This window comes from Arvicanthis niloticus, chromosome 3 (genome assembly GCF_011762505.2).
Source record: "Arvicanthis niloticus isolate mArvNil1 chromosome 3, mArvNil1.pat.X, whole genome shotgun sequence".
In the NCBI taxonomy this organism is placed as follows: domain Eukaryota; kingdom Metazoa; phylum Chordata; class Mammalia; order Rodentia; family Muridae; genus Arvicanthis; species Arvicanthis niloticus.
The window spans coordinates 51,304,198-51,332,053 of NC_047660.1; the positions used below are offsets into that span (position 1 = coordinate 51,304,198).

Sequence of the window (27,856 nt, forward strand, 5' to 3'; positions counted from 1 at the left end):
CCTTGCAATCACCCCCACAACAGAGAAAAAAATCTCACTGTAGAATCTGTAGTATGTCATCCTGTGTGCTATACCCCTTTGTCCACACCCATGGAAAGAAAGTCTGTGTAGAGTGTATTTTCAACATCTTACAAGTAGGTGTCCTGGGGAGGTAGCTCAGTTGATAAGGTGCTGCTTATGCATGAAGACCTTGGTTTGTATTCCCAACACCCAGGTGAAACCCAGATATACCTGTGTGCATCTACAGCCCAAGCACTGGTCAAAGTGGGAGACAGGACAATCTAGTCAAAACAGCAAAGTCAACGTTCTGGGGAAATCCTCTTTTAGAAAATAAGGTAGAACAAAACAGAGGAAGACGCTCCATGTCAGACTCTGGTCTCCTTTCTCACATACATAAGGCAGCATTAGCATACACACACATACTTCATACACACACACACACACACACACACACACACACACACACACACGTTAGAAGGGATTCCCATTTTATAGGCTTTCTGGTTAATGGCTAGAATCCTAAAGGGCTCTGAGATCTTTCTCTTCCCCAACTATTTTAGTCCCAGCCATCACTGATTAAACCAGAGTGGGCAGAGTGTCTGTCTCTGCATTCTGGTTTGATTCAGTCATTTACCTCATTACAAACCCCCTCTTGTTTTCCTTAAATCACACCTGCCATCAGTACGAGCTTAAGGCTCACTGAAGAATGTTATTCATGTAGCATGATTCAAAACCTTTCATGGTGCACTTTCAGATATCACCAATGAATTGTTGGATCTGTCCTCAAGCACACAAACTGTCACTCAGGAGGGCAAGCCACGTGCAGGGCTCCCAGCTTACGGAATTTTGAATAGGACAGATTTACAGCCATGCTCACAGGCTGGCTTTGCCTGAAACAAGTCAATTAGACTTAATTGTGAGACACGCAATTAACCTAGAAACTAATGAAGCTAGCTCTGCGAATGCTTACACTTATCATCCGGGTGTTTATCTCTACACTGTGACTGCTCATGGACAACTGCTTCCACCCTGGCTTTCCCTCATGATAGATTAATAAAGTCATGTAAGCTATGGGAATTAATGGGGTAGCAGGTTACAGTCTGAAATATGGACCATCCACAGGAAGTTGATTGTGAGCTGCAAGAGGCCCAGGTGCTGTTGCTGCTCAGGGCCGTTCATTCCTTACATACTTGTAAGTCCCAGAGGAAGCCACTGATCATCATCCCCTTACCCCCCAAAACCCCAACTCATTCTCCACCTACAAAGTAAGATGAGACATCAAGGAATGGAGTTGGCCAAGTGCTTACCTTGCAACGTGAAAACTGATGTTGATCCCGTAACTCTCCTTTAAAAAAAAAAAAAAAAAAAAAGCCAGACATTGTGGTCTGTGGACATTGTCATCCGAGTGGTAGGAAAACAGAGACAAGCAAATCTCAGAAGCTCATTGGCCAGCCAATCTAAGCTAATTAGCAAATTCCAGACCAGTGAGAGCACTTGTCTCAAAACCCAAGGTGTTTGTATAGCACCTGAGAAACATTACTTAAGGTTGCCCTCTTTCCTGTGTGTGTGTGTGTGTGTGTGTGTGTGTGTGTGTGTGTGTGTGTGTGTGTATGTGTGTGTGTGTGTGTGCATATGTGTCCACAACTGAGATAATGTTATACACTGAATGTTTGAAACTCTCCCCACTCCACAGATGTATTTTGAAATCTAACCCCCATATGACATTGTAGTGTGAGATATGAGACGGCCGAGCTCCCGAAGGTCATGAGAATGGGGCTCTCATGAATGACATTTGTATCCTTTTAAAAGAGACCTCAGAGGGCTCCCTCTCTATTTCCACTTGGTGAGGATCCTGCAAGAGCCCTCACCAGACACTTGATCTCGGACTTCCTGACCTCCAGACTTTTGAGAAGCAAGTGTCTGTAGTGTGTAATTTCTTCAGCCTATAGCCCTGTGCTTTAGCTGCCTGAATTAACCAAAATAGCTGTGCCAGGGCAGAGTAGGTGAAGGAAACGGATGTTTTCTGTTTTGTTTAGTGTTTGCTCTTTTTGTAGTTTAAAGACACTGGTTCACTTTTATTTTATTTTCTAATTATAGAAATGTATTTAGGCAGAGCCAATTAACTTTCCGATGACATAACTAAATCAAAGAGTAAACTTATTTGGAAAACAGAATAAATGTTATTCTTGAAATCTAATTAAGTTTGGTATTAAAACTGAGATATAATACAGACATATAAATAAGAACTAAATAAATTCCAAGTCATAATCTGCAATTAAATAAAAAAAAAATTATAACCATAGAAGAGACCGGGGAGATGAACATGTCAGGGACTCTATCTGACTTTAAGACGAATGATTGAAGCCATCTTGGGAGCATTCTGCCCAGAGAGGCATACCTCCCAGCCCACTCCACCTAAAGAGAAGCCTCAGAGGCTAAGAGGTGTCTCAGCCACTCCCTCACAGCTCCTAACACAGTTGCTCTCCATGTTGACACAGTTGCTCTCCATGTTGACTGCACTTTAGAATTTGCTGGTGAACATCAAAATAAAATAAAACAAAACAAAACAAAAATTCTGTCCCAACACCAACTCCGCCCCCAGTGGCCAGTGTGTGTTGTTTTACAGTGGCTGTGTTGCTGGTTGTTGTTTTGTTTGAAGTCGGCCATGTGACTTCTCAGTTTCTGCAGGAAAATATTCAGTTATTTGTCCACTGACTTTAAGGCCAGCAACAGGAGGTCAGGAGACTGAAAACATGGCTCATAGCTCAGGTTCAAATTCACAGGAGTAAAGTGACTTTAGAAGGCCAAGACTTTGCTGGGTCCCACTTCCCTCGTCTGTGACTCGGCAGATTTGGATTGAATGATATCCATTAAAACTCCTTCCAGCTCTTAATTCTCATTTTCTGTTGAATATGTTTGGCCTTTTGTTAACTCAGATGTGTCTTTGTTTAATGAATTTGGAATGGAGAAGAATGTAAAATCGACTTTGAATTCCCCAAGGCTGATAGACAAGCATGGTCAAGCCCCATATTCAGCTCTCAGCACTGCCTGGCAAAAGTCAGATCTAGCAACACATTTAACTAAAGGATAGGGTCATCTACACAGAGCAGAAATAAAACTTTATTCATGATTTTTTTTGTCACTGTGATAAAACATCATGACCAAGGAAACGTAAAGAAGAAAGAGTTTATTTAGGTTTATGGTCCCAGAGTAAGAGTCTGTCACAACAGGGAAGTATAGCAGGAAGCCAGATAGAGCAGAAAGTTGAGAGCTCGTGCCTCAAATCATGAGTAAGAGAGAGAGAGAGAGAGAGAGAGAGAGAGAGAGAGAGAGAGAGAGAGAGAGAGAGAGAGAGACTCAGGAATGGTGCAAGGCTTTAAAAACTCAAGAGTCTATTTATTCCCAGTGACAGATGCCCTCCAACAAAACCACACCTCCAAGACCTCCCCAAACAGCATTGCCAACTGGAGACCAGATGTTCACATACATGAGCTCACGGAGGACAGTCTTATTCAAACCACCACAGAAACTGAGAAAGCTGGATCTCTTAAGCTCACTCTACTCCCCAGGATTTAAGAGAAGAGTGAGTTGGTTTGCAGACTGTAGTTGCAGGTGTGTACAGATGCACCTGCTTACCACTGTAGTCCTCTTCCGTTCCTCACTGGGCGTTATGCATCCCACACTGCAAGTTGCAACTTAGAGATCATGGGAAAAGTGGTGTAGGACAAACAAAACCCCATGCCTGGAATCAGAGGAACTGTTTTCCCAAACAGATGGTTTTCTAGGTAAACTTGCTTTTCTCAAGTCAATTAACTGCTCTGTTATCTAGTGTAGAAACAGAGACCAGATGTTCTTTATTAACAGATCACACACACACACACACACACACACACACACAGAGGCATCGGAGCTCCTCCAGTCACTTCATTTGGTCCAGATGAGAGGACTTAGAGGGTAAGGGAAGATGCCAGAAAAACAAAACCTATCTTCTGTTTCTTTCATAAAACTTCAGAATCCTGACAAAATTGGGAATGGCATCTCAAGCGGGCGGATGTGTGTGCTGCAAAGAACATGTGTTCTTCTTCCAGCCCCTTGATTTAAAAACTAAGACACACTTCTTGGAAACTTGGCCTTCTAAATCATAAAATACGTACAATAACCACCTGATGTTTCCATTTGTAAGTGTGACAGTTGATAGAGCCTGTTCACTTGATGGTATCTAGAACCATCTAAGCTACAAGCCTCTAGGCTGGTTTGTGAGGGATTATCTAGATTAGGTTAGGGAGCTTGTATAATATGTAAAGACTCATCTTAACTGCTAGACAAATAGAAGGAGAACCCAAGCTGAGCCACAGCCTTCATCCTGTCTGAAGCTGCAATGTGATACGCCACTCCAAGCTCCTGCTAGTGTGATTGCTCCTCCATGATGACCTTGTGCACTTTAACTGTGAGCCCAAATCGGCCCCTTCTGCCTTATGTTGCTCTTCTCAGGGACTTTTATCACAGCAATAAGAAAGGTCACTCGGACAGTAAGATTGACGTGAATGTGTAGACAGCGTCCTAAACACCTTTGACTGCCCTGATGGTTGCTCCCGGCCACGGAGATTGCCACCAAGGCTGGAGTCTGCTTCCAGTATGGTTTCTCCAGACTTGGTCTTGCTTCCAATTTTCCAGGGGTGACTACAGCGTCTGCCAGAATTAAGGGGGGGGGGGGCAAGCACTGCTTTGAGTTATAAGATGACTCCATAGTTAATTCATTTTACAATGTGACATCCTCAGAAACTTGTCTGACAGCATTCAAGTCCATATCAGACACATTCTGAACTCTACAGCCTGAGGCCAACAGAAACATCTTTCCAATCCTAACCCAAAATTATAACCACTGTGGGATCTCAATGAATTGCAACCAAATAGCTAATCAAATGAATAAAGTTTACTAAATAAGAAATAAGTGAGGCTGGCACAGAGCCTTTAAATACTTGTACAAGACTGCATTCATTAACATCTGTCAGGAGGAGGTAGGCTCTTAAAGGACCCATCCTCCGTGATGGTCTTTAGTTAGTTGTTACTGGGGACAGGGGGTGTGTCCTAGATCCTCTTTATGGTGTAGCCACTGGTACAGTGTTCATGTCCCTGTAAACTCATTTTACAGATCACAAGAAGAGGAGGAGGAGAAGGAGGGAGTGGAGAGAAGAGAGGATGAGGAGGAAGGAAATGAGGATGAAGAGGAAGGAGAAGGAGGAAGAAGGAAATAAAAGGGAGAGACATGAGTGAGAAGGGACTAACCAGAGGAATGCACAGGATGACATGGTGAATATGATTAAAATGTACTATATCGATATGTGAAAATACAATAAAACTCTTTATGAAACATGTGCTATAGATAACATTTTAAATTTTTATTTTATGAGTTTTGCTTGCATGTGTATCTGTGTGCCACATGTGTGTCCAGTGCCTGCAGAGGCCAGAAGAAGGCATCAAACCTCCTGGAAATGGAGTTACTATATAGGTTACTTATATGGTTGTGAGTCACCATAGGTGCTGGGAACCAAACTCTGGTCCTAGGGGGGAAAGCAGCCAGTGCTCTAACCACTGGGCCATCTCTCCAGCTCTAATAAAAACATGTTTTTAAAGAAATAAAATTAAAAACAGAAGACTACCCAGATGAAATTGAGAACAGTAATTTGGAAAATGCCTTGTCCAATGGTATACAACAAATTACCAATAGCCAAAGTCTGGGGCTACGTTTTTCCATTATTTCAATGATGTAGGTGGTCTGAGCCCCTAGAAAAGGTAGGGAATTTTTTTAAACTGTGAGAATGACAGCTTGTTCTAAAATATAGTAATTTCTAAACGTAGAGGCCTAGGAAAATCTTTCTGGTCAGGATACTATTATGGTAAGCTAGATAGAAAACAATGAAAGAAGCAACAGTTCAGAAGTGTTCCAGAATATTCTATCAGGTTCCCGGGAAAAAGATGTCTGATTCCCAGATCACACAGTTTCTAAGTGCAAGCTTGGTATGTGTATGGCATGAACACTGTGCCAGAGGCTACACCACTAAGAAAATCTAGGACACACCTCCCTCTCCCCTAGAAACAATTAAAGATCACCACAGAGGAAGGATGGGTTCTTTCAGGTCCCATCTTCTCCATGGCAGGATGTTGATGAATATAGTCTTGTACATTTATTTCTAAATTAAAATCTCCCCCAGGACACCTACATTTAATATGTTTTATTTTAAAACAAATATAGACTCTCCTCTTTAAGAGAGTTTTTTAAAATTTTTAAATTGACTTGGTTCGTGTGTGTGTGTGTGTGTGTGTGTGTGTGTGTGTGTGTGTGTGTAGATTTTAGAACACAATTTCCAGGGTTTCATTCTCCTTCTGCCTTCTCAGGCAGCATCTGTCAGCATCCTCCAGCCTAGTTGATGTGGGAGCTTCCAGGCAATTCTCTTCTCTTCAACATCCACGCACCAAGGCAGTTGAGTTACAGCTGTGAGCCACCACATCTGGCTTGTTATGGTTTCCAAAGACTGAACTCAGGTGGTCAGGCTTGAGGAGAAAGAGCTTCTGCTTGATTTTAGGGCAAATGAGCCTTTTTATTTTTTATTTTTTATTTTTTTTTCAGTTGTTCCTGGATTTATTTAATTACTCAAAAACCTCACCCCCAGATGTTATCATTCTCTTCTACTCATAGAAACAGCACGGAACACGTGCAGACAGGAGCCAGGGCCTGGGATCACCTGAGAGCTAGTTCCTCACCACCCCTCTCTCCCAAGGCAAAGTTAAAATGCTGTCATAAATACAACTCACAAAGCAACAGCCCTGACAAGCAAATCTGAGTGCTTTGAAAGTATAAAATATGATGTAAATGCTTAATTAAAAAAAACTGGCATGTGACACTTGCTATTTTTACCAGCTGTCTAACAAGAGCCCACACATATTTTTCTAAAATAACCGAGTTGTCAAGAAAAAATAACCCAAGATACGTATGCTGCCCTCTGGTTTCCTGGTCCATGTGTGATTTGACCCCATTATAGCCACCCTTGCCATCTGGAGAGGAACACACCAGTTTGCAAGGCAGGTTCCCTCTTAGCCTCTGAAACCAGAGGTTCAGGCTCCCCGTGAGTATCCCCAACAATGATCAGCAGTCTCAAAGGACATTCTCCGGCCTCTCCGTCTATGCCAATCAGAACAGAGCAGATGCAATAGAGGGTTTTAACTGAACTTCAGCAGCAAGAAAAATCGAAAGGTCAATCAATACAATCGATACGTGTGTGTCACGCCCAGCATGCAGCTTACACAGCACCTCAACATAAGGATTTTCCTTCAGGAAGCAGAAAACCAAACATCATTTTTTTCTCCATATTGATTGGAAAAGACCACTAGTAAAATAGACTCCCTTACACCTTCCTCTCCATCTCAGCGTGTGCTGTCTAATCACAAGTATCCAGGGGCTGTCGATTGCATGTAAGGAGTCCTGAGCCATGTAGTGTCCTTAGCTTTTCTTCCAGGTAAAATGAAATGATGAAGATGAAGAAGTAGAGACAGTGGAGGGAAGCCAAGAGCCCTGTGGCTGCCATGACCGTTAGCATAGCCAAGAGTTCCATGACCACCGTGAACATTAGCACAGACACACTCTTAAAGAGCCACATTTCCTGACTCTTTCAGCCTTGCTCTTTGCTTTTGTTTGACCTACACTCTGGGATCTAAGGATAAGAAGTTCTTAAACAAGTGTCCTGAGAGAAAATCAAGAGGCCAAAAGCTATACTCAGGAAAACTGTCAATGACGTGGGTCAACCCTGCTCCTTTCTCTTCCCTTGAATCTCAGATTCCTGTCTCTGACACTTTCCCTGGTTTCGTTTACTTCAATTTGTCTACTTACAAAGCAGTTGCCTTATTTATAAAACACAGCACTGTCCTACAGAGACAGGTCCATCCTACACTCGGCTACAGAGTGTGAACAGAGAAAAGTGAGCCAGGAGCAGGAAGTCTCTGCCTTTCAGGATCCCAGAGTCCTCTGCAGGGACAAGATATATCCAATGTGTAATTTGAAATAGTAGTGGCCAGGAGACTCCCTGAACAGCGTTGCTGCCAAGTGCCATGCTGGGGGAACCTGAAGAGGAGGAGAGGAGGGGGAATGCCATCTTCAGGAGGGAGAAATGGAGCTGAGGCCCAGAAGACAGATTTTAGCTGGAAAGTGGACAATAGACAAAGCAGTCCAGAAAAAAACATCCCATAGCCTTAGAATTCAGTCCACCCTGTCCCTTTGCTCTGTCAATTCCTTCAAAACTAATCAACTGATTTTTATATTTTTGAATTCTAATTCTGATGTGTTCAGTAGCACTGATACACGAATCTCTCTCTCTCTCGCTCTCTCTCTCTCTCTCTCGCTCTCGCTCTAGCTCTAGCTCTCCCTCCCTGACACAGAGCTACTAACCCTAGTCAAGATGATATATTTCCAACCTCAGCTTTGTCATTATGAGTCCTTCTATTCAGCTAGATTAACATTTTTAATATGTCTCCCTTTAGTCACTGTTAAGATACTAAGGCAGGCTGTATACCCTGCTAGGTCACTGAGGCCGATCTGGTAGTTTCACTGTGGTGTTATATTGGAAGTCACGCCTTCCAAACATGGAGACTTATTTGTCCACCAAAATCTATTCGTTCTCCTTCTCCAGCAATAGAGTTTTGGTTGAGCCCATCCTGAATGGCCAGAGACTATCCAGCATCCCTGGACTGATCTATGTGACTTTGTCCCTGCCCCTGACAGATAAACACAAACCCTGTTTAGGGTCTGGCCTTGGAAAGCCATTGCATGATTTTTTTCCTCTTTCTGGAGTTACAAAATGGATTTGGCTAAAATCCAGTTCTAAGTCTGCAAGCAAGGTCTTGGGATACAGCAAAGACACAAATTGAAGGAATCTAGAACCCCAAAATGACTACATAAAATAAAGCAGTCCACTGAGAGCTCAGGATCAGCACAGAGAGGAGAACCCATCCCTATTCTCTTAGCCAGCCACTGTTCTAGTCTATCATGTATGTACCAGAGTATCACGTCACCTGGGCTTAGCTTTCTCACTTCATATATAACTCTCATGCTCACGCTGAAGATGTCATCCCATTTATACAGATCAGATATTACCTATTTCTGCCATGAGCAAACTAAAGCCAAGGGCAGCCCAAGGTCACTAAACAAGCTAACGCTTTCTTGATCACTGATTCCCAAAGCCTTAGTCTTTACATTCATCATTTTAATTTCATCATTTCCTCCTATCCCTGCTGTTGTGAACACACACACACACACACACACACACACAAAGAAACCATTTCCCCTTTGGGTGCTGATGCAAGTTTGACAGGGTTGAATTTTACATCTCAAATATAGATCCTAGATGTTAAATTAAGCTGCACACCATAGCCTGGCTTCATAATTATTGCTATTACACGTTTGTTGCTACTGTCAGATTGCAAGACACACCAGAAGATATAATTGCAAAACAGAGTTCTGGAAGCTAGGGTAGACATGTTTGGCACTTGAGGGTAATTTACACCCATAATGTAATTAAAAACAAGGTAATTTGCATTCAGATTTGCATGTTGCAGTATTTTCTCTGATTATAATTTTTTTAAAATGTTCTCATGAGCACAGGAAGTTTCTGAGCACTGTGGCAATTATTGTTTCAGAAGAATGGCATTGGGAAGGAGGTCTCCAAGTCTTTTCTGGAGGCTTAGCAGTCAGCCGAGAAAATAACAAGCTGTCAGATAGTCTAATAACAAGCATGTTCAGTGCGTAACTGTTTACACCCCCACATTATTTTTGCAGAAATATATTTATAATTTTCCTCTGCTTCTCACCTATTGATAGGGCAGCCTATAAATGAAAGATTCAAAAAGCCACAAGTCTAACCACTTAAGTGGATAATAAACCAAATTCTATACTAACAAGAAAATTAGGGCTTTGAGTTATAATAAAAGGGTTCACAGATTATGAGAAACACGTGTGTGTGTGTGTGTGTGTGTGTGTGTGTGTGTGCGCGCGCGTGTCGGGGAATAAAAAAGCTTTAGACCTGAGGAGGAGCAGTTCTCACTACCTAAAAGTCCTCAGTGAGGAGGATGGCAGCATCATTTCTCACTGCTCTCTTCAGAATGAACCGTGACGGATTTCTCCTGGTTGGTAGGAATACGAAGGACGGTGTTTAGAATATGTCCCCAGCACACCACAGGAGCCCAGTGAATACTTGTGACATTGTTGAGCCTAAATAAAGAAAATGAACAATTCTACTTGTTGCCACTATTTATTTAGCACAATTCCAAGACATCTCAGAGGACACTTATCATGGACCAGATAAGGAAACTGTTGAATACTTATGTCCAGGTTCACAGGAGTAAAGAACTGAAAATCAGCAAAGTTCAGATTTGAATTCAGGCAGCCAGATTTGATTTTGTAGATGAAGATGTCCTCCCTCATCCCACAAAGAGGCTTCATCTCTCACATCTATTTTGGTAGCATTTTGGCCTTGTGCGCCTCCAGATACAGTACTGGTAGCCATATAGTGTTATGCCTGAGGTCAGAGATAAATGGAGTTTCACCAGGTTGCATGCGCCACTCACCGTAAGTCAGTGTGCGCTTCCAGTTCCATGAACAATGAGAAAAAGCCTAGAATGTGGGAAAAGAGCAGAAATGGAAATCAGAAAAAAGTTTTCCATAGGAATCTGCCCTACAGGACCACAGCAAGGGTTGCCTGTGACATGGCAGCCTTCTCTTCTATGTTACATACTGGGAAGGGGTCTAATCAATACATTCACATACTCAGTCATATGGGAACATGTCGTCATTAGAGGAGTTGCTGAAACCAAGCATTCAACAGTGCTGGCTGAACAGATCTGTATTGTCTATTATACTCTTACCACTCACCTTGTGAGCTGAAACACACCCATCTATGCCCCTTCTACTATGAAAAAATTCTTGACTCTCTTTATACCTTTCCATGAAAGAACCAGGCTTTTCTCTTTAGGTTTGCAGAGCACATACCCAGTGTTCTCTAGCCAGGGTAGAGCTGAGATGACTGATCATGTGACTCTCTAGGGCCTACTGAATATGGTCTAATCCACTGAGTTCTTTACAGAGTCATGTTATGAAGTCAGACCCCTCATCATTGTTGACTTACAAATGAAGAAAAAGAAAGTTTGGGTGGTTAACTTACAAAAGTTACAAGAAATTAGCAGCAAGGAGTCCATTGCCCATCTAGGAATATAAACTCAATTTAAATCAAATGCAATGAAGTTCCCTTCTGTGTACCACAGGCACATTGTGCTACAAAGTGAAAGTTACCCAACTTTAAATTTGATTTTCTAAGGTTGCTTTTATTTTTGTGTATTTATGTGTATGCATGTGTATCTGTGTTGCAGTATGTATATATGCATGCAGTTGCCTGAAGAGGCCACAAGAGGGAGCAAATGACCCAAAGCTATAATCTGCCCAGTTTGGGTGTGGGAACTCAGGTCCTCTGCAAGAGCAATCCATGCTCTTAACCACTGAGCCATTTCTCCAGCCTCTACCTCCATATCTTTAAATTTGTTTTTCCCCATTAGTTTTGTACTCTAAATCATACTCTCTTGATACAGATGACCCGTCTCCTACCTCACCCTTGTGAACATCTACTCTCTGCTGATAGGATTAAGAAAACAGCCAGGCAGAGTGGCACACACCTTTAATCCCAGCACTTGGGAGGCAGAGGCAGGTGAATTTCTGTGACTACCAGGACTACATAGTGAGACTTTGTCTTGGAGAAGAAAGAAAAATCAATAAAGGAAGAGAGAGAGAGAGAGAGAGAGAGAGAGAGAGAGAGAGAGAGAGAGAGACTGGGAACTGAATTGAGTATTCTCAAAATTCCCATGATGAAGCCCTAGCCACACAGTACCTCAGAATATAACAATATCTAGAAATAAGACTTTAAAAGAGGGTGATAACTTAAAATGATGTCAATAGATTACCCCCTAATCCAATGATTGGTATCCTCATTATATCAGAAAGTGGTGTCACAGGCCCACAGTAAGTGATAGCTATGGAGAGAGAGGGACAAAATGACAACTACCTGCCAAGGAGACCTCTGAAGACATTGACCATGCTGACACCTGTCCTCAGACATTGAGCCTCCCAAGCTGCAAAAAGAAAAAAAAAAAAAGGAAAATAAGATTAGATGCATTTCTGTTGTTTGTACTGGGCATGCGCTATTTCAGAGCCTGGGATGGGAAGCTTGTCCCAGGTTATGCTGAAGTCCAATGTAGTCACAAAGGTCTTATGAGAGGAAGTCTAGGTGGCAGGACAGGGGTCAGTGAGAAGAGAAGCTACCATGTTGCTGCCTTTTGGAAAAACCTGGAGTCTGTTATCTAGGCCTCTTCATAGATGGATTCCAGAACATATAAGGGGAAAATTGATTCAATCTAGAATCTCCATAAGGGGCACAGACCTGTCAACACACTGGTTTTAACTCAAGGGCCATGAATGAGTTCCAGCTTTCCACCCCCAAGACCAGAAGACAAGACCTTTGTGCATTCTTTTAAGACTCCGAGTCTGTATGAAAATGACCTTGGGCTAGGATAGGGAAGTAGGCTCAGATACTTTGGTCATCCTGATAAGCCAGGATAACAGTGATCATGGGAGTGTTCACGTACTTGGGTTTAATGCCTTGCTTTTTCTTTGACTATTTGTGTTTATTGTCTTGCTTGTTCCTTGATTATTTGCATCTATTGTATTGCTAGACCCTCAACCTAGAACTGACCTTAATGCATGCATGTAATCAAAATGGTATAAAAGCATAAAGGAAGAGGAGGTATAGGATAGGGGATTCTAGGGAGGGGAAATGGGGGAAAGGGATGACATCTGTATTGTAAATAAATAAAATATCCAATAAAAAAAGATTTGGAGTCTGACGATGTGTTACAGTATCCACAGAAAGGAATGCAAGCATTATATTGCTATTTCGCTGTTTGCTAGATTTGTTCATTCTTCTTCATCCCCGGCCTCTCCTCATCTACTTCCCAAATATGCATCTTTAATCTCATCTGGGTTATGGAATAGCTTCCAAATTGATTACTTTTAGTCCCTTCTATCCTCCGAACTATTCTGCCAAAGTGATTTTTCTAATACAGCACAATCAGGTCAGTCTTCTAATTAATTAAATACTTTGTCTGGTGCTGGCCAGTTGTAAGTGAAATAGTTTCATAACAAAAGAGCCCTCTGCGGCCTCTGCAGCCTCTCTGCAGCCCCCTGCCGCCTGTGGTAAATGTCAGCCTAGACTTTCTGCCTTTGCTTTCCTCAGGACTGCTTGTCTCTCCTCACCACCTAAAACTGGATGCTTCTGCCCCATACCAAGACCTCAGGACTCCTCAAGCAGATCAGGCTTGGCTGTGTTGCCCTTTCTGCCTACTTCATGTCTCAGAAATCATTGCAGGTCCCCCTCCCACCCCAAAGCAATCTCATCCTTGTCACACTCTTTGTTTCTCTTTAGATATCCTGGAGATAGTATCCCCTGAGGTGGTTGTGTCTTCACCAGCTGAATTTCCTTCTTCTCTTCATCCAAGCCAGGATTCTGCCCCTAAAACAGCTTCCTGATGCCCACATGTTGTCTGATGTAATTTGGGGGAAAGGGAGGTAGAGTTTCATGTACTCATCCACACAGATACTCACTTGGCAATCACTCTTGGTAGAACAATGTGGCATACACAAACATAAATATATGTGCGCGCACACACACACACACACACACACAGAGAGAGAGAGAGAGAGAGAGAGAGAGAGAGAGAGAGAGAGAGAGAGAGAGAGCTGACTTGATGTCTACCATCTAGAATGGCACAGTTAGGCAAACGTATGTTAAGATGTTAGTAAAATGATCAGCAGTAGTAATGCCTAAGTAGACTGTCAATCATAAGCTCCAGAGACCAAAAGATAACTTCATACCTAGAGAAACAACAGAGAGATTCTGGCACTTTTCTAAAAGCATCATGGGAGACACCTGAGACTGACAAACCCTAAATCAATGAGTCCCTCTGCTGTAATACAGTAACTCTGTACACACCTAATGGCCTCATCAAATCATAAGCATACCTTGGGAAGATAAGTTCCTCAGTCTGAGGAGTTGAGTTCTCATAATATATTGAACATGGCAAGTGGACAGGGCTGTATGTATACTATTAGGAATCAGAAAAAAATTGCCAATTATTATCTGTGAGTCACTATGGATGGCTAAGGAAGCATTTTTATCATTAGGCACTGAGTCTCTAATAATTTTATGTAATACAAATCCAGGATCTGATTGTTGCCATGACTAATAGAGGATGATGTTTCTTTTCAAGGTCAACCTTTGCTCAAGAGAAATGAAAAATGATTCTTTTCCTTGACCCTGATAATGGATAAATAGAAGCAGATTTATAGGGATGGAAATGAGTGAGTCAGAGTACTTTATCCCATAAATAACAAAAAAAAGTGGATTAAGACTGACTTGTCTCCAAGCAACATATATAAATGCAATCACAAAACCCTGGCTTTAGTATATAAAATAGATGATCAAGAGATTCACTTAAAATTATTCATGGCTGTCTCTTCACTATTTCAATAGATTTTAAAAAGCTTCTTCCTTGCCAGACATTCCATTGTAACCTTTACTAAGGAGAGTGGGCCAAGTTATTTCTATGGCCAAATTATAAATGAATGTTACTGGGTCTCACAAAATAAATGTAGTTTAAAAAGCATACGATCCATAAAAGACAGGAAGCAAGGGGATGGAGTAGAAAATGGAGAGAAGGAAGAAATGTCCAGGAAGGAAGAAGAGGAGGGAGGGAGGAAGGAAAGAAAGGAGGGAGGGAGGGAGGGAGGGAGGGAGTGAGGAAAGGAGTGAGGAAGCAAGAGAGAGGGGAGGGAGAAAGAAGGAAAGAAGGAAGAAAAGAAGGAGAAAGTAAGGATTGTAAAGATAAGATTAAAAGATTTTCTTTATAATTCAAATGTGGATAAGGTAGTAATAAATAAGTTAGTGGATGGTAAATTATGTGTGGAATTAAAATCTTTTAAAAACTCAAAGCATATGTAAATGTTAATGATAGATACCAGATCTAATGCTATGACTAGGGGCCTCATACACAGAGCATGGACCAGAGTGAGTTGAGTGAATTACATGTCCTTCAAATTACATAGAAAACTAATTTAGGAAAAAATACAATAAAAAAGGCAAGTGACTCAAAATGTATTTTAATGTCTTTAATAAAGTCACAAATTAAACAAAAATACCCAACTGAGAAAATAAGGTCTTTTGATATCAATTGCAGAATGGGGAAGATTTTGTATGCATAACATTGCCTGAGTGTTTTTTAATGTGGCCTGACAATTAGGCACTAATGAGAGATTTAAAATGAGAGATTGCTTTTAAAGTTGGAAACAATGACCTTCTGATGACCTTGCAGCTATGTGTATAAATAACTTCTTTGTGTCTCTCTCTACTTGATTGCTTTTCTACAAACTAGAAACAATAACAAGGTCATCTGAGGAAGTTGTGTTGATTAAATAAGACACCTCAGGGAAGTTTGGCAAAACATTTAACACACTGACTGCATGTAAATGATCAGTAATTACTGCAAGCATACTACTGTGATCTGCCTCTCTGCAACATTGTAACCACACTGCTGTGATCTCTACAACAGTTCACATTTGTGCTGAGAGTTCCAGTTTGAGACTGAATTTGTCAGTCTATTGAGGACGTTTTGTAATGTTAACAATACCACCAGAAGATCTGAGCTCTGGTCCCAGCGCCACCACTTGGCAGATCTGTGGCCTTGAGCAAATCTTTCAGTCAATTTGATCAACTGTAAAACGAGAAGAATCACTTGTGTTCTGCCCCTGTGCTAGCGCCATGTGAAGCTGCTGCTGATTTGTTTGAGCTTGGTTTCTAGCTGTAGTGGAGACTGAACCTGGGATTTCGCTTGTGCTAGTTAAGTGGGTGAGCAGGAAGCAGCTTCCACTGCTGTAACTCCACCCTTCTTCTACCATTTCCTTTTGAAGCAGCCTGTCCTGGAACTCACAGTCCTCCTGTCTCAGCATCCTGAGTAGCTGGGATTACAGGCATACGCTACCAGGTCTGATTTATTTCATCTTACTTCTTTGATATAAAGTTTTATTTGTATGTAAAAGCCTGCTGGTGGTATTGTTGGGGTTGGGTCCCATTAAGTAGAAAGGAATATAGTGCCCCAGCTTTACTAGGTCAGGCTGCAAGGCACCAGATCACACATCAAAACATCCGCTTGGTCTCATCACACATCACAGATCACACCACACACAGCCTTCAACTTCACAATGGTGTTTACCTCTATAAATGAGAGGCAGATAGGAAACTGATATCAAATCCAGTCAGACTTTCCTGATGGGCAACAGCATTAGTTATTCTTGTTGAGAGTTTTTGATTGATTGTGTTTGTTTTTGGTTTTGGAGGCAAGGACTCAATTAGCCCAGGCTAGCCTGAACTCAACATAGTAGCAATATCCTTGCACTCTTAATCCTCCTGCCTCTACCACTCAAATGCTAGGATTACATTCAAGGGTAGCCACATTTGCTCTGGTTAGTCATTCTTGATCTACAGAACCTCTAATAATCTTTGTGTGTGTGTGTGTGTGTGTAGATTGGAACGTACAAGTTAAGTACAAGGCTCAAACCCAGGCTCCATGGCACACAGCGCTGTGTTTTTCATTTATTTTGCAAATAGGCATAATATTACATAACCAAATACTGTAATCTATATTTAAATTCATTTAAAAACTAGAAAAAAATATAACACTGTCTTTCTGCATTTTGTAAATTTCTATTTTTTTGTAAATTTCTATTTTCTACTCAATAAAGGAATGAAATATTTTTTAAAATATATGATGTTCTTGGCAGACCAAGAGGGACCTGGAGCTGCACTCATGAGTCATCTTCAGAGGTTTGTAAGAGAACCCAGCTTTTCAGGATGGTCAAAAATATGGAAAAGAACTCAGATTTGAAACGATGACAATTAATGAGAGGTTTAGATTTCTATCCCTGGGTTTAGCTCAGAAATTTAATCACCAAACCATAGATTACAGATGTTCTAATAAACATCTCCAGTAAGAGGAACGTAACTCGCTAAGTCAGACCATGTAAGCTTGAACTAAGATACACTGTTACAAGGCTGCACTGGGTAAACTCAGAGGCACTGCAGCTTTAAGAGTTCAGGTGCACCTCATCAAGAGCTATCCTGATTCTCGGTAAAGCCAGTTTGACCATTAATTAAAAACATCTTGCAAATTAATATAACAATACCTCTTCAATTCATCTGCACTAAGCTCTAGCTATAGACTTTCTCCTGTTGATGCTCTAGTGTTTTGTTTTGTTTTTTTTTTTTTAAAAAAAACCTCGGTCTCCTTCTTCAGGCTTTTCTGGAATTGCCTCACAGCAGCAGAGTGCTAGCATTACACAGCAAAAAGGAAAACCAGCGATCTGTCATCGGCGGCGGAGAGCTAAAGCTTAGCCTCAGGAAACATGAAATGTCTACGGAGAAAATCTTCAAACTGATTAAGTTTACGTCCATAAAGATGGGCTATTTTAAGATTTCTGAAGACTTCAAGCTAACTTTATAAAGGCAGAAACTGGCAGAAACATAATGTAATGTAATATTCAATGAATAAAGTATTTGGTAAGAGAAGTAAGCATACTCTAGGGGACTTAATGCCAGAAAAGAGACGCTGTATCAGATGGATTTGTTTTAATTAAAAACAGTAACAACATACACATACTACCCAATTGTTCTGACCAAAAAAAAAATTCTCTCCTGGGGGTATTTTTACATTCTTTCCAACAAATGAAACAAATAAACAAGCCTGGCCTGCTTGTAAACTTTGACATCTGAGACTCAAGCAGAAATAAGTAAGTGGCCTGGTTTTCTTCTCAACTCATAGTCTCCTTTCCAGCAGACTCTGTTCTGGGCCTCTTACATCAACCACCCCTTTAATAACTACCAAAGGAAAATTCCTTTGGTAATCATTTATTATAGGTTCTAGAAGTAGATCCCTAAATAATCATTTATTATAGGTTCTAGAAGTAGATCCCAGGCAACATCATGGGACCCACATCACAGCAGGCTTCTGGGACCTCATCATGGGCAGATGCAACCTACCAGCTGGGCAATATGTTTCCCTCCCTCCCTCCTTCCCTTCTTCCCTTTCTTTCTTTCTTCCAGAGATTCTTGGTGCCACTCTCCATTTCTCCATTTGTGTGTGTGTGTGTGTGTGTGTGTGTGTGTGTGTGTGTGTGTGTAAAATCTTAAAAGAAAAAAAAAATAAGAAAGTAAAAAAAAAAGAAAAATATGATCCATCTATATATATATATCTTCACTTTTGACCCAATAAATGAACCTCTTATGCAAATATTGTATTTCCATTTTCAATCAAGAGCTGTTCTGACTCTCAGTAAAGCCAGCTTGACCATCAAAAACATGCTGCATATTAACATAACAATGCCTCTCCAATTCATCTGTGCTGAGCCCTAGCTATAGAATCACTCCTGGAGAGACTCTAGCTTTTTAAAAAAAAAAAAAAAAAAAAAAAAAAAAAACCTAAGTCTCCTTCTTCGGTCTTCTCTGGAATTGACTCACCAGCAGCAGACCCTCAAATTCCTTATAGTGGCTTCCTCTTGCTTAGGTTAACATTCATATTTATCCTAGTGAAGGAATTAGAAATAGAAAAAAATGTCCTTCCATTCTCCAAAAGGCAATTTAAAACAGTATCTTATGCAACAATTCAGAGATAATTTCGTTAAGACTCTTATATCTGAATCATATGTACAGTGTTCTTCTTTGGAATAAACCACAAAAGTACTGTCATAAACCCAACACTAACCCCACAGTGCGCTAAAGTCAGATACCCTTTCTCCTTCATCTTCTCTGTTGCTGGTATGCTGCAGTACAATAGCTAATGTCACCAAGAGAGGAAATATGCAAACCATTTCTCTCTATGAAAAATATTAAGGAAGTAAATTTTCTTCAAAAACTCAGGAGAGAAAGGGAAAAAAAGAACAGTTACTATAGCCCTTTTAAAAATAATAATAATTTTTAAAAGACTGTATGGTGGATTTACCCTTCAAGTCACCTTCAGGACAAATACAGAAATGAAAGAGCAAAGTAGAAAGTGCAAGGCTGCAGAAAAGTACGGTGGGACTGAAGCCCTAATTTTTAAACCATTGGCACATTTTCCCCTTAACAGAGGAACTTATAAGTCCCTGCAGCATCCCTTAAGGCCCAGATTAATCAATAGTTCAGTGTGACATTGCAGCTAAGATGTTAAGCTATCAGCGCCAGGTTTAGCCTAAGTAATTGGCTATGACTTTGTTTGCAAGCAGCACTTTCCTTTCTGCAACTGGTTGGATGTTTAACAATTTTCGAGCTGGTTTAGACACGAGGCAAAACAAGGCTGATTGTGAAATTAAGCACATGTTTCCTTGTAAATGTCGCTGCAGAGTCATCTCATCACCAAAGCCCCACAGAAAACTCGCAGCTGAAGCCTGTTTCCTACCCATGTGCTAATCACTGCAGGGAGCTTTTCCCATAAGCATGCAGCAAGATGCTGCAGGCAGCTTTATATATCTTAGTAAAAACAGGCAGTCGCACAGAGCTCGGGGATAAATGCTGCATAGGTAGGATGCAGCAGTATCTACATGGCATCCTGCTGAGATTCCACCCTGCTAGCCCACATCTGACAGGCCCATGAAGTTTTCATTTTCATTTACTTTTCCATGGGAAATCAATAATTTTTGTTTTTTACAATATGTACCAGTTAGTCCTCCACTTTGTGGAACGCCACTCTTAGTGACTTGAGTCTGGGCTCTCTCTGATTGAGCAGTAAGCAACACTCAGCAGATCAGATCGGCCTCATACCCAGCCCCCTCACCCTCCACCCCCGCAGCCCGCAATGCTGCAGTTTCACATTCCAGAACCAAAAGTAACTCCTTAAAACGAGCCCTTTTCCTTTTAAAAACTCGCTTCTATCTTAAAATGCATGGGCTGGGAGCTTATAAAACCACAAAATCAAAGCCTCAGAAAGGAGGGCGTCTGTGATTACTTACTAATTAATATAACTCTGTCTCATAATAAAGCAAAGATTAGAGACTATACACTGAAAAAGGAGGCACATCAGTCTGCTGCCTCTGCTTCCAAGCACTGGTTTATTCTGGCCCACAGCAAGCATTTCACAATGCCCACTCCTTCCTGCGACCCCCAGCTCGGGCATTAGGACTGAAGCCCATCCCTTACTTTCTCTAGCAGGAATCTGAACTTTTTCACTCCGAATTTTCCCAAACTGTAATCCAAACTAGAAGGGCATTTTCAGTTTAAACTACACAGCCAAAGGAAACCCTCTGTAGAATGTTTATTTAAATAAACATGCTTAAAGGACGGTGGATCTATTCCAAATCAGTCATTCAGTCATCATAGTCTACATAAGGAAATATGTTGCACTTTTAAATGGGGTGGGGGACCACCTGGTTTATTCAAGCCTGAGATGAGTCTGTCCAGTTACCTTTCAATTAATTTAAAACTAATTCAGTTGCTCTGTCAGTTGTAACAGTACATGTAAGTAGTACCCAGACAGAAAGATGACTATGCATCTTTCAAACTTATCATGCACTCTATCTCCCTGGATTTTTCATCTCGGATTTCCCCTTCCCAATGAATAGTTGACCTTCAAATTTCAGGCCTTATGTCTCCTCCTTTTCTAGCATCCATCACTGGTTGGTAAAGTCAAACTGGGTTTCAAGTCTCTTATTTTCCTTAACTGAGTTTAATGAATTCTAGTTGTTTTCAAAATCTGCAGTCTGTTCATTGTGCCAACTCTGCACTGCAGAGAAGTCTTAGCGTGGGATTTCCAGCTTGTTTTCTACAAACAAACAGTCGCTACAAACAAGTTTAATAGTATTCATTGGGGGAAATGAGCCAGAAGTGACCCTCCTCTGGGCTCTGCAAACCCAGCAGCAGCCCTTGGGCTCGCCTGGGCGCTGTCCTTGGTGCTGCCGGATTCTTGGGCGTCGCAGCGCCTTACCTGCTGGAAGCTGCAGATGTCCCCCAACTGTTAAGCAGACTGGAGCGCCACTTCCCACTTTTAACACAAATGACTACCCCGGCCTGTCCTCTTTGTCCCCTTTCCGAAGGTTTCTGGCAGGTCATTTCTCAAAAACTCTCTCTCTCTTTCTTTCTTCTGCATAACTCTCAGCTCATCTCTTGCTGCTTTAAGACAAGGAGTAGGGGGAGGAGAGGGAGGACAAGGAAGATAAAGAAGAAAAAAGAGAGTTGGGGGTTAAGGGGTGAAACATGAGGCTGCAAAGAAAAAAAGTCCCAGGGGAAAGGGCTTCAAGGGAAATGCGGGGTGAGAAGAACTTTTAAAATTAAATAAATAAATGTAGAGGGAGAAGGGCTGCGGGGGGGGGGGAGGAGTGGGAGGGGGTGTGTGATAAAGAACAGTAGACCCTGAGGCCAAAAGTAAGGAAGAAAGAGACAAAGAGGTAGGGAGCCAAAGGAAAGCCAGGAGACCGGAGAAGAGCTACCCAAAGGACGGAGAGTGGCGAGACAAAGAAAGGGCGCTGCAAAAGGGCACTTGCTCCAAAGCTGTGAACTGCAAACTGCAGGTGAAAAAGCAGAGAAGGGGGATCTACCGGGTGACAAGTGGTATGGAACCCAAGGGGACGCTAGGAAAGGGCCGGCCCGGCGACACCCAAGTATGGGGTCCAGTGTGGCGCGGGCCCACGTGGAGCGTGGAGCGGGCCGCTGAATCACCGCAGGGCTTGTCTCCCCCTTCCCCCCACCCCCGGCCCGGTGCCCGCAGTCCCCGCCTCCTCGGCCGCCGCCTCCACGGGGCGGGGCCCTGGCCCGGGACCAGCTGCTCCGCTATAAAGGGGCTGCGGCGAGGCCGGCAGAACGCTGTGACAGCCACACACCCCAAGGCCTCCAAGATGAGCTACACGCTGGACTCGCTGGGCAACCCGTCCGCCTACCGGCGGGTCACCGAGACCCGCTCCAGCTTCAGCCGCGTGAGCGGTTCCCCGTCCAGCGGCTTCCGCTCGCAGTCCTGGTCCCGCGGCTCGCCCAGCACCGTGTCCTCCTCCTACAAGCGCAGCGCGCTCGCCCCGCGCCTCGCTTACAGCTCGGCTATGCTGAGCTCGGCCGAGAGCAGCCTCGACTTCAGCCAGTCCTCATCGCTGCTCAACGGCGGCTCCGGCGCCGACTACAAGCTGTCCCGCTCCAACGAGAAAGAGCAGCTGCAGGGGCTGAACGACCGCTTCGCCGGCTACATCGAGAAAGTGCACTACTTGGAACAACAGAACAAGGAGATTGAGGCAGAGATCCAGGCGCTGCGGCAGAAGCAGGCCTCGCACGCCCAGCTGGGTGATGCTTACGACCAGGAGATCCGAGAGCTGCGCGCCACCCTCGAGATGGTGAACCACGAGAAGGCTCAAGTGCAGCTGGACTCCGATCACTTGGAGGAAGACATCCACCGGCTCAAGGAGCGCTTTGAGGAGGAGGCGCGGCTGCGGGACGACACCGAGGCTGCCATCCGCGCGCTGCGCAAAGACATCGAGGAGTCGACGATGGTTAAGGTGGAGCTGGACAAGAAGGTGCAGTCGCTGCAGGACGAGGTGGCCTTCCTGCGGAGCAATCACGAAGAGGAGGTGGCCGACCTGCTGGCTCAGATCCAGGCGTCGCACATCACGGTAGAGCGCAAAGACTACCTGAAGACAGACATCTCCACAGCGCTGAAGGAGATCCGCTCCCAGCTCGAGTGTCACTCAGACCAGAACATGCACCAGGCCGAAGAGTGGTTCAAATGCCGCTACGCCAAGCTCACTGAGGCGGCCGAGCAGAACAAGGAGGCCATCCGCTCCGCCAAGGAAGAGATCGCCGAGTACCGGCGCCAGCTGCAGTCCAAGAGCATCGAGCTCGAGTCGGTGCGAGGCACTAAGGAATCCCTGGAGCGGCAGCTCAGCGACATCGAGGAGCGCCACAACCACGATCTCAGCAGCTACCAGGTAGGAACCGCGGCTGCGCGGCCGGCCTGCGCCAGCGCCAGCGCCGCGCGCCCCCGACACGACACTCGAGCGCGCGCCCAGAGGCCTTCTTGGTCGCGCTCCCTGGTGGCGGCATTCAAGCGCGCACACGAGAGCGCAGACGCGAGTTAGCCTTAGCCTATGGTCCTTGCTCCGCCCCTCCTCGTTGCCCCACCCACCTGCCGCAACTACTTAGAAATCCCCATTCCTTTCAAAAACTTGCTTTCCCACTGTAGATTCTACTGTAAAAGAAGAAAGGCACACTCCGGTGCTTGAGAAATACATCGTTTAATAAACAGAAACACAGTCTCTTGTATTCCTACCTCCTTCTTCGCCCTGCCGAGACCCGAGACCCCCACCCCCCATCCCCTCACCCACCCACCCCGCACCTCCACCCCCACCCTCACCCCCCCCTACTCCCCACGCTACACACTGCCTCCAGCAGCGATGGGATGAGCTCTTAAAGCTGGTTTCAGTCCAGAATTTGGGTGGGGATGGGGGTGGGGTGGGCAAGTCCTCCAGGGACCTTCCTCAGATTTTGAGAACGTCCCTTCCAGGGGCGTTCTAGGCGTGCCAATCTCCGCGTGTGTTGTGCCTGAGAACTGTGGTTGATTTTCGTTGCTTTGTTTTGAATTTTACTATCATTTTAAAACGGGGGATAGCTAGGAGTGATGTCTACGAGTCTCATGGAGCTGGAGAGGTGGGGGTGGAGGAGCTAACGAACTCAGGGCGTGGGGGGGGGGCGGATAGCAAGTGTCTTGTGAAGGAAGTTTCTAGAGACTCCCTGTACCTTTCAGGACACCATCCAGCAGTTGGAAAATGAGCTTCGGGGAACAAAGTGGGAAATGGCTCGTCATTTGCGAGAATACCAGGATCTCCTTAACGTCAAGATGGCCCTGGACATCGAGATAGCCGCATACAGGTACAGGATCTCTGCAGACTTGGTCCAGACACTACAGGCACTGCAGAGGCTTCTGAGAACAGCCTTCCCTGCTTAGGCCAAAGCTGGCAGGGTGAAACAGGCTCAGAAGCCTGCTTTCCCAGCTCAGTTACAAATCGAATCCTGAGTGTTACAGATACAGTTTTATCAATTTTATGCAGCTTTAAAGAGTGACTATGGAGACGATCTGGAAGGAGGGAGGAGCTGGGGGAGGGGACCAAAATACATTGTATGAAAAAAGCTCAAAGATGCACAAAAGAATGGTACTTTTGAGTTGCTGGGGGGGGGGGGAGCATAGCAATAGGTTTAAAATTTTAAGCACCTGTATGTCTGACAAGCAGATGAAGTTTTAATTTTTAATATTTCATCTGATGCTTCTCTTTTATGATGCCAAGGACAAACACCAGGTCATTCTCCTGTTTCTCTGTTACAGCTTACTGTTGCCATCCTCTGGCTGAGGCTAGATACAGACATGTCAGAATATAGGTGCACTTATTTTAAGTCTATGGATGATATACATGCATTCAATCTGGCTATAAGTATAAATTTAATACATATTTATCTACATATGTAAAGTATGGTACCCTCATATCTAGATCTATACAAGCATGTATGTATAGAACTAACCATATAGGCAAATATAGGTTTGATCTCTTCTTCTGTAAACTGGTTATAGGTCTCCTGAGTAACGCTGTCTTTCTGCTGACCAAATTCAAAGCAGACAGCTCTTGAGGAGGCAATCACTTCCCGTACGGCTGTTAAAGCAAGAATAAACTGCACTTTCTTTTTAAGGGAACCAAATGATTGTACAAACAGACATTCTGTCACTGATATCAGAGAACAAATTATAATTTGGTTCACCTATATTCATATGTAGCTATAACTTAAACTCATCAACATTCTGACTTATGCTCAATAGTTTTAATTTTTAAATTGGATGTTTTATTTGCTTTAAAAATTCATACAAATCTTGACAATTCAAATTATGAGGGAGGCCACTGTTTGGGGGACAAAGTGGGTTGGCCACTAGGGACCATTTTAGCGCATTCATACTACACCGATGGCGTGCCTGCCGCAGAGCTGGATTTACTGGCTGGGTGTGGTTGTCTACTGGGAGTGGCTAGACACTGCAGCAGAGTGGCTGGCACTCTGGGAGATTCTGCCACTGGATATGACAAACATGTTGATGAAATGGCAGTAGGCACTACACTGGTAGAAAGAATGTTTCCTTATGTGGTCTGTTTATTCAAAAGTGCCCGCTACATTAAGCTTGTGGTAATGAAGATTAGAAGACAAAATAAATCTTTATTGCTGTCTCATCCTCTTTGGTTCTCTCCTTAGGAAACTCCTGGAGGGTGAAGAGACCAGATTTAGCACATTTTCAGGAAGCATCACCGGGCCTCTGTACACACACCGACAGCCCTCAGTCACAATATCCAGTAAGATTCAGAAGACCAAAGTCGAAGCCCCCAAGCTCAAGGTCCAACACAAATTTGTGGAGGAGATCATTGAAGAAACTAAAGTGGAAGATGAGAAGTCAGAGATGGAAGACACCCTCACAGCCATCGCAGAGGAGTTGGCAGCCTCTGCCAAAGAGGAGAAAGAAGAGGCAGAAGAAAAGGAAGAGGAACCAGAAGCTGAAAAGTCTCCCGTGAAGTCTCCTGAGGCTAAGGAAGAAGAGGAAGGGGAAAAGGAAGAAGAGGAAGGCCAGGAGGAAGAGGAGGAGGAAGATGAAGGTGTCAAGTCAGACCAGGCAGAAGAGGGGGGATCTGAGAAGGAAGGGTCTAGCGAAAAAGATGAAGGTGAGCAGGAAGAAGAAGGGGAAACTGAGGCAGAAGGTGAGGGAGAGGAAGTGGAAGCTAAGGAGGAAAAGAAAACTGAGGGAAAGGTTGAGGAAGTGGCTGTCAAGGAGGAAATCAAAGTCGAGAAGCCGGAGAAAGCCAAGTCCCCTGTGCCAAAATCACCCGTGGAAGAAGGAAAGCCAAAGCCAGAAGCCAAGGCCGGGAAGGTTGAGAAGAAAGAGGAAGAGAAAGTTGAGGAGGAGAAGAAGGAAGTCACCAAGGAATCACCCAAAGAATCACCCAAGGAATCACCCAAGGAATCACCCAAAGAATCACCCAAGGAATCACCCAAGGAATCACCCAAAGAATCACCCAAGGAATCACCCAAGGAATCACCCAAGGAAGAGAAGGTGGAGAAAAAGGAGGAGAAGCCAAAAGATGTTCCAGATAAGAAGAAGGCCGAGTCCCCAGTGAAAGAGAAGGCTGTGGAGGAGGTGATCACCATTACCAAGTCAGTAAAGGTGAGCCTGGAGAAAGACACCAAAGAGGAGAAGCCTCAGCAGCAGGAGAAGGTGAAGGAGAAGGCAGAGGAGGAGGGGGGCAGTGAGGAGGAAGGGGGTGACCAAAGCCCACAGGAATCCAAGAAGGAAGACATAGCTATCAATGGGGAGGTGGAAGGAAAAGAAGAGGAGGAGCAGGAAACTCAGGAGAAGGGCAGTGGGCGGGAGGAGGAGAAAGGGGTGGTCACTAATGGCTTAGACGTGAGCCCTGCGGAGGAAAAGAAAGGAGAGGATAGAAGCGATGACAAAGTGGTGGTGACCACGAAGGTAGAAAAAATCACTAGCGAGGGGGGCGATGGTGCTACCAAATACATCACCAAATCTGTAACCGTCACTCAAAAGGTTGAAGAGCATGAGGAGACCTTTGAGGAGAAGCTGGTGTCAACTAAAAAGGTAGAAAAGGTCACTTCACATGCCATAGTCAAGGAAGTCACCCAGGGTGACTAAGATCGGAGTCCATTGCAAAAGGTTAAGCCATACGACAATTTCAAAATGCATGTGATTGACAGCTTCAAAACAGAATGGGTTCTCCCATGGGGGCTCCAGACATTGTATTTTCCTTTGTGCAATATGAGGGAACTGCATGCAAGCTCAGGGTGCCCCCCTCCTCAGTCCTTAGGGGAATTCAAATGCATGATCGTGTATGTACCTAGGGAATTCGCCAGTTTCCTAAGCTGTTGGAAGAGGGGCACTGGGGGGATGTCTTGAGATGTATTATGCAAAGTACCAACTGAGCCAAAAATAATAAGTGAAACAGAACTCTCTTAGCCTTAAGAAAGCTATATATGAATACTTATGTTTACCTCACTGGTGCATTTAAAATGGACTTCTGTTCATGGGAGAACCTTGCTGACCTGCACAGTTCGCAACCTTATGTTGATCGATGTAAAACGTCACAGCAGTCCTTGCTCAATAAAGGTCATACTGGAAACATAAGCTAAATGTGTGGTGATGTGTTATTTCACAGTGAAGTGCCTGCTGCAGACAGCTAGCTGCCTGCACATTGTCTCTGGGAATTGTTAGTGACCTGCCCGGCTCAGTTCTCTGAGAGAATCTCATTGGAAAACATTGTGTAAGACATTTTCATGTGTTGACACATGTACTTACCCCAAGCTTCACCCTGAAACTTTAAAACTGTAGTTCTGAAATGAAAATAAAAGCATCATAGGTAAATGAAAGGAGATTTGGTGAGAGAAGTCTTCAATCTCTAGACGGTTCCACCCCAAGGACCATAGTAAATCTCAAGGTAAGGATGGTGACGATGGAGCCATAACAAGTACCATAGAGCTGAGTCCCAGCTAGGGAAGGCATGTACGTATGTCTAGACAATGTGGGATTTAAATAGTCAAGAAATATCCACTCTGGTTAGCAGCCATTTCCAACACTGATTCTTAATTTGGTTGAAAAGGATTTATACTGTCGGTTTTTATTAGTTGGAGAAATAATACCAAAAATAAATAAAATGCTCTTATTGGATTTATTT

At 43.6% G+C, this 27,856-nt stretch overlaps 1 protein-coding gene and 1 long non-coding RNA gene across 9 annotated transcripts; one reads left to right on the plus strand and one right to left on the minus strand.

The window, feature by feature from the left end:
- Nucleotides 1–3,102: 3,102 nt before the first annotated feature.
- LOC143441686 (uncharacterized) lies at nt 3,103–22,130 on the minus strand. Of its 8 annotated transcripts, none has more exons than XR_013109296.1 (5): nt 21,986–22,130; nt 21,094–21,275; nt 12,099–12,165; nt 10,615–10,660; nt 3,103–10,258 (listed from the first exon to the last, which is right to left on the minus strand). It is a non-coding gene; the product is annotated as an uncharacterized LOC143441686 (long non-coding RNA). The 8 variants fall into 8 exon arrangements; XR_013109302.1 differs by lacking the exon at nt 3,103–10,258 and adding an exon at nt 18,657–18,721 and having other exon boundaries at nt 10,280–10,660; XR_013109303.1 differs by lacking the exon at nt 3,103–10,258 and having other exon boundaries at nt 10,280–10,660; nt 12,096–12,165.
- On the plus strand, nt 21,719–27,309 carry Nefm (neurofilament medium chain). Its single transcript, XM_034498716.2, has 3 exons — nt 21,719–23,074; nt 23,890–24,014; nt 25,374–27,309. The coding sequence occupies exons 1-3, from the start codon at nt 21,719–21,721 to the stop codon at nt 26,818–26,820; spliced, it is 2,928 nt and encodes a 975-aa protein (XP_034354607.2). The 3' UTR covers nt 26,821–27,309.
- The last annotated feature ends 547 nt before the right edge of the window (nt 27,310–27,856 follow it).